Raw genomic sequence first — 5928 nt, 5'->3', positions numbered from 1 at the left:
AAAGTTCTGTCAAACCAAAGGCCACTGCGTACAGGGACATTAACATAAGCTAGTAAGTTACGGGGATACCTTGCTAAGCTAATGTTAGCTTAACGTTACAACTTAAGACCGTTGTAGAAACGTAAGGTAACGTTATATTAATAGTCCTTTGACTTTATCTCACAACTAACATGGCGGTGTAAGTTACCTTTACTCAAGAAGACGAAAGTGTTAAACAACAGTAACTTAGTATTAGCCACATGCCTCAGAGTTAACACTCACATGTCAAGCGAGTGAATAACGCCAACTTGTCTGTTTCAGTACACGATGGGACGTGTGATCAGGGGACAGAGAAAAGGTGCGGGCTCCGTGTTCAAAGCCCACATCAAGCACAGGAAAGGTGCTGCTAAACTCCGTCACATTGACTTCGCTGAACGCCATGGTTACATCAAGGGGATCGTGAAGGTAATTGTTGAACTCCTACCACTGTGTTTTTGGGAGCAGGTCAAAGTCATGCTGGTTTGTTGTTGGTGTGTTTCCATTGTGACATTGTTTTCCTCTCGGTGGTCTTTATACCTTCTCTCAGGATATTATCCATGACCCCGGCCGTGGCGCTCCCCTGGCCAAGGTGGCCTTCCGTGACCCATACCGCTTCAAGAAGAGGACAGAGCTCTTCATCGCTGCTGAGGGCATCCACACCGGACAGTTCATCTACTGTGGCAAGAAGGGTAAGAAGTTGAAAGTAGACTTAAGGAACACTTAAAGGTGGTTCTTACTCCTACCCCAACCCAGCACTAACATAAAGCCCCTGTGGACATGTAACATTTCTGGCTTCATTCACAAGTTTAATAATGGCTGTTGGACTTAGAAATATTAGTCTCTGTTATGTAAATGATCCAAGATGGTTTCAACATGATATCAATACAGACACAATTGTATTACTTGCACAATATCAAGTGATGTAATTCAAAACTAATTTTGCGTCAACATTTAACTCTGTAAACAAATGATCCATTTAAGTGTGACATTGCAAGTGTTGCACAGATGTTATGTCTGTTCTAAGATTACAGTTAAAATGTTTACAGGAAAGTGACCTTGAGGGTCTATCAAAACATGACTGACATGTGAAATTGCCACTGCCTGTTTAATAATGAAATAACTGTTCTAAAAGAAATAGAATAGTTAGCTGTAAAATGGTGTTAAGTGTCTCCTTTAGTCCTTGATTTGAAGTTGAAACATTTCGAGCCAGGTTGGCTTTATCTCATTGTACAGCATTTGTGGGGTGTTTGCCATCTTTCAATTGGCTTTGTGTGCATTTATGCTGCCTCAGATTATATATTGCACACATGTTTACACTGGACCCAATTTTGTCAGCCTACATGAATTGGCATCAATAGTAGTGAAATAGGATTGTCAGAATACTGTCAGAAAAACAGAAGCAGTGCTTCGAAAAAGGTTAAATTACACATAACATTGATAGTGTTTCAGCATTAAGCCCATACTATATTTTATCCCCACAGCTCAGCTGAACATTGGCAATGTCCTGCCTGTTGGCACAATGCCTGAGGGAACCATCATCTGCTGCCTGGAGGAGAAGCCCGGCGACAGAGGCAAGCTGGCCCGCGCTTCAGGAAACTACGCCACAGTCATTTCCCACAACCCTGAGACCAGGAAGTCCAGAGTCAAGCTGCCCTCAGGCTCTAAGAAGGTCATCTCCTCTGCAAACAGAGCTGTTGTTGGTAAGGACTTTAATGTCTGGCCGAACTGATGTTTTCTCATCGCCATTATGACCTACTTTGATAACTAACACTGTCTGTAGTGCAACAGACTGTGTAGTTATCCAAAGAAGGTTAAACCCTCTTTGGTTAACTATGACCTGGATGACTGAGAATCTTCACAGACATGCTGTGTAGATATAAGTTAGTTGGGTGTTTGTGAACTGAAGAATGTGATTGTGTGATGTGAGAATGTGATGTGTACTAGCACACTTTTTGAGCAACCCTGTTTCGTTTGTTTAAAGGTGTGGTAGCTGGAGGTGGTCGTATTGACAAGCCCATCCTGAAGGCTGGTCGTGCCTACCATAAGTACAAGGCCAAGAGGAACTGCTGGCCACGTGTCCGTGGTGTGGCTATGAACGTAAGTGAACGTACTGCTACTATGTTATTCATGATGCAAAGCAGGTAAAACTGATTCTAAGGAACTCAAGAATAATTGTCTGCGCAGTAGTGAGAGAGAGGAGGTCCAGCTGCTGGATCGGAGTGCTTGAAAACATGGTTCAATAGCAGTTTTGTCCAGCAAGGCAACACTGACGAGAGGATTTTTTCTTGAACCTTTTTAAAGAATTTTTGAGAGAGGGAACTTAACACTTTACTAATTGGATTGTGTGGTTCAACATGAAAATCTTTGTCCAAATTTGTATCAACTTGATCCACTTTGTGACATTAATGTCTTTTTTTAAAATTTAATCACGGCTCACCAAATGGATGTTGTGATGTTGGTGGATTCCTAGAGCTTAGAATATAATGAAAGGATGAGATGCTTTCACTTGCCACAGTGAAGTATTTAAGACATTTATTCTCTATAGCTTGTGTTGTGCCAGTTTCTGCACACTGGAAATAAGTATTGAGCAGATTAGATGTTGTCTTTTGGTGTAAGTTAATGCGTGACACTGAAAAGAAGGAGAAAGTTTAAGGCTGGGATATTGTTGCCTGGCTGGATTTAACTGCAAAATAATTTATGGTTCCTGGACTGACTTTTTTTAAATTAATTTACTTTTTTGTCCCCACAGCCTGTTGAGCATCCCTTCGGTGGTGGTAACCATCAGCATATTGGCAAACCCTCAACAATCAGGAGGGATGCACCTGCTGGTCGCAAGGTCGGTCTTATTGCTGCCCGTCGTACAGGCAGACTGCGCGGAACAAAGACCGTACAGGAGAAGGAGAACTAAATCTGACTTTCTTGATAATAAAAACGTGTTCCAAAGATTCTGCTCTCATTGCTTCCTTTCTGGGTCCACACACAAAAAGGTCAACTGTAGGACAGATTAGTGGACGTTTGATATTGTGGTGGGAAAATTACCAGGTAGATAATGCATAAATAATAGGCTTTAAGTAGGTAGATCATAAGTAAGTAATGAATTACATTGATCAAAAAAATAAAGGTAAGACTTAAAGAACACAATGTAACTCCAAGTCAATCACACTCCTGTGAAATCAAACTGTCCACTTTGGATGCAACACTGATTGACAATCAATTTCACATGCTGTTGTGCAAAAGGAATGGAGAACAGGTGGAAATTATAGGTAATTAGCAAGACACCCCAATAAAGGAGTGGTTCTGCAGGTGGTGACCACAGACCACTTCTCAGTTCCTATGCTGTTGTGATGTTTTGGTCACTTTTGAATGCTGGCGGTGCTTTCACTCTAGTGGTAGCATGAGACGGAGTCTACAACCCACACAAGTGGCTCAGGTAGTGCAGCTCATCCAGGATGGCACATCAATGCGAGCTGTGGCAAGAAGGTTTGCTGTGTCTGTCAGCGTAGTGTCCAGAGCATGGAGGCGCTAACAGGAGACAGGCCAGTACATCAGGAGACGTGGAGGAGGCCGTAGGAGGGCAACAACCCAGCAGCAGGACCGCTACCTCCGCCTTTGTGCAAGGAGGAGCAGGAGGAGCACTGCCAGAGCCCTGCAAATGACCTCCAGCAGGCCACAAATGTGCATGTGTCTGCTCAAACGGAAAGAAACAGACTCCATGAGGGTGGTATGAGGGCCCGACGTCCACAGGTGGGGGTTGTGCTTATAGCCCAACACAATGCAGGATGTTTGGCATTTGACAGAGAACACCAAGATTGGCAAATTCGCCACTGGCGCCCTGTGCTCTTCACAGATGAAAGCAGGTTCACACTGAGCACATGTGACAGACGTGACAGAGTCTGGAGATGCCGTGGAGAAAGTTCTGCTGCCTGCAACATCCTCCAGCATAACTGGTTTGGCGGTGGGTCAGTAATGGTGTGGGGTGGCATTTCTTTGGGGGGCCGCACAGCCCTCCATGTGGTAGCCTGACTGCCATTAGGTACTGAGATGAGATCCTCAGACCCCTTGTGAGACCATATGCTGGTGCGGTTGGCCCTGGGTTCCTCCTAATGCAAGACAATGCTAGACCTCATGTGGCTGGAGTGTGGCAGCAGTTCCTGGAAGAGGAAGGCATTGATGCTATGGACTGGCCCGCCCGTTCCCCAGACCTGAATCCAATTGAGCACATCTGGGACATCATGTCTCGCTCCATCCACCAACGCGACGTTGCACCACAGACTGTCCAGGAGTTGGCGGATGCTTCAGTCCAGGTCTGGGAGGAGATCCCTCAGGAGACCGTCCGCCACCTCATCAGGAGCATGCCCAGGCGTTGTAGGGAGGTCATACAGGCACGTGGAGGCCACACACTACTGAGCCTCATTTTGACTTGTTTTAAGGACATTACATCAAAGTTGGATCGGCCTGTAGTGTGGTTTTCCACTTTGATTTTGAGTGTGACTCCAAATCCAGACCTCCATGGGTTGATAAATTTGATTTCCATTGATCATTTTTGTGTGATTTTGTTATCAGCACCTTCAACTATGTAAAGAAAGGAGTATTTAATGAGATTATTTCATTCATTCAGATCTAATGTGTTATTTTAGTGTTCCCTTTATTTTTTTGAGCAGTGTATTATGAATTCCTTTTAGCTCAGGGTCCTATTGTTAATGCTCACTGTCATGGCTTACTGGGACACTTGAATAGAAACTAACAGCTGTGCTTTTCCTACTATGGTGACTCAATGTTGGCAGTGAAAGTTTTTATCTTGCATACCACAAAACAAAAAATGGCAAATTGCTCATTCCTGCTACACAAATGGGGGATTTTATTTACAGTATATGAAACAGACTAGTTTGTGGGGTTTTGGCTGTTGTAAGTAAGCTGTTAAACAAATTATACCTGGTGATGTGCAGTTGATGCTGATAACTGAAAAGCTGATTGGAAAACAAATAAGCCCATGACCATCGGCTAATGATTTTAAGTACCACAAAGCAGACTGTAACCTCATCACCTCTGCAACATAAAATTACCTGTATAATCTTAATGGAGGTCAAATAATTCCATTAGACTGCAGCAGTCTTAACTAAAGTGCACCTGATAAATTAGTCTCACGATGTAACGGCAGAATATTCACTGGAATACACAGTACTTAATATCAGAAAACCACAGACTAAAGCCCCAAAAACGACCATGGAATTGAATCCACACATTATAAACCTAATGAATACTGGATTTGTTGTAATAATTCTGACTTTTATATTTGCTAGTACCTAATAAACTAGTAACTGAGTGTACAGTCCATGATGTACACTAGAGGGAGCACATATATCAGGGAAGTTGGAAAAAGGGAGAGCCCTCATATGCAATGATGGATCTGTTCTTTATAATTAAAGGTTTTTGGGACCCACTCACAGACTATGGCCCATGTGTGAACAGCTAAACCAAAGTTTTAAGAGATATGAAGAGGCCAAAGCAGTATCAAGAAAAACTGAAAACATCACAAAAGTATTATTTTGTGCAACAGAAGTATCTGAAGTCTTTCTAGGACTCCTTAAAGTGTGGCCCACCAGAATAAAATCTAGCAATTTAGTATCCAGTGTTGGGAAGTAGCGTCGCTACAATACTTGTTTAACTTGTCAGTAGCTTGGTGGAAGCGTCGCTATTTTCTGAATCAAATAGCTTTTCAGTAACGAAGCTCTTTTATTGGCAGAGTAGCGCGGTAGCTTCCACACACGCTACATTTTCTCAAGCATTTCTGAAGGATCAGTAAGTGACGGTGACATCACGTACCAATCCTTGGGCTGATGTCTGAGACTTCGCAAGTGATAATTAAGTTACTATATACAAACAACAATGGTTTTTCGTTACTGCATGAGG

At 43.0% G+C, this 5928-nt stretch overlaps 1 protein-coding gene across 1 annotated transcript; it reads left to right on the top strand.

Moving 5' to 3' along the window:
- The first annotated feature begins 271 nt into the window (after window positions 1–271).
- Window positions 272–2963, top strand: rpl8 (ribosomal protein L8). Its single transcript, XM_038721026.1, has 5 exons — window positions 272–444; window positions 566–707; window positions 1500–1718; window positions 2000–2115; window positions 2768–2963. The coding sequence occupies exons 1-5, from the start codon at window positions 307–309 to the stop codon at window positions 2924–2926; spliced, it is 774 nt and encodes a 257-aa protein (XP_038576954.1). The 5' UTR covers window positions 272–306; the 3' UTR covers window positions 2927–2963.
- The last annotated feature ends 2965 nt before the right edge of the window (window positions 2964–5928 follow it).

This window comes from Micropterus salmoides, unplaced genomic scaffold (assembly GCF_014851395.1).
Source record: "Micropterus salmoides isolate LMB-PRFRI ecotype aquatic unplaced genomic scaffold, ASM1485139v1 Ms_hic_scaffold_15, whole genome shotgun sequence".
Classification (NCBI taxonomy): Eukaryota; Metazoa; Chordata; class Actinopteri; order Centrarchiformes; family Centrarchidae; genus Micropterus; species Micropterus salmoides.
The sequence above is the reverse complement of the archived record's forward strand: the minus strand, read 5'-3'. Positions and strand labels throughout refer to the sequence as shown.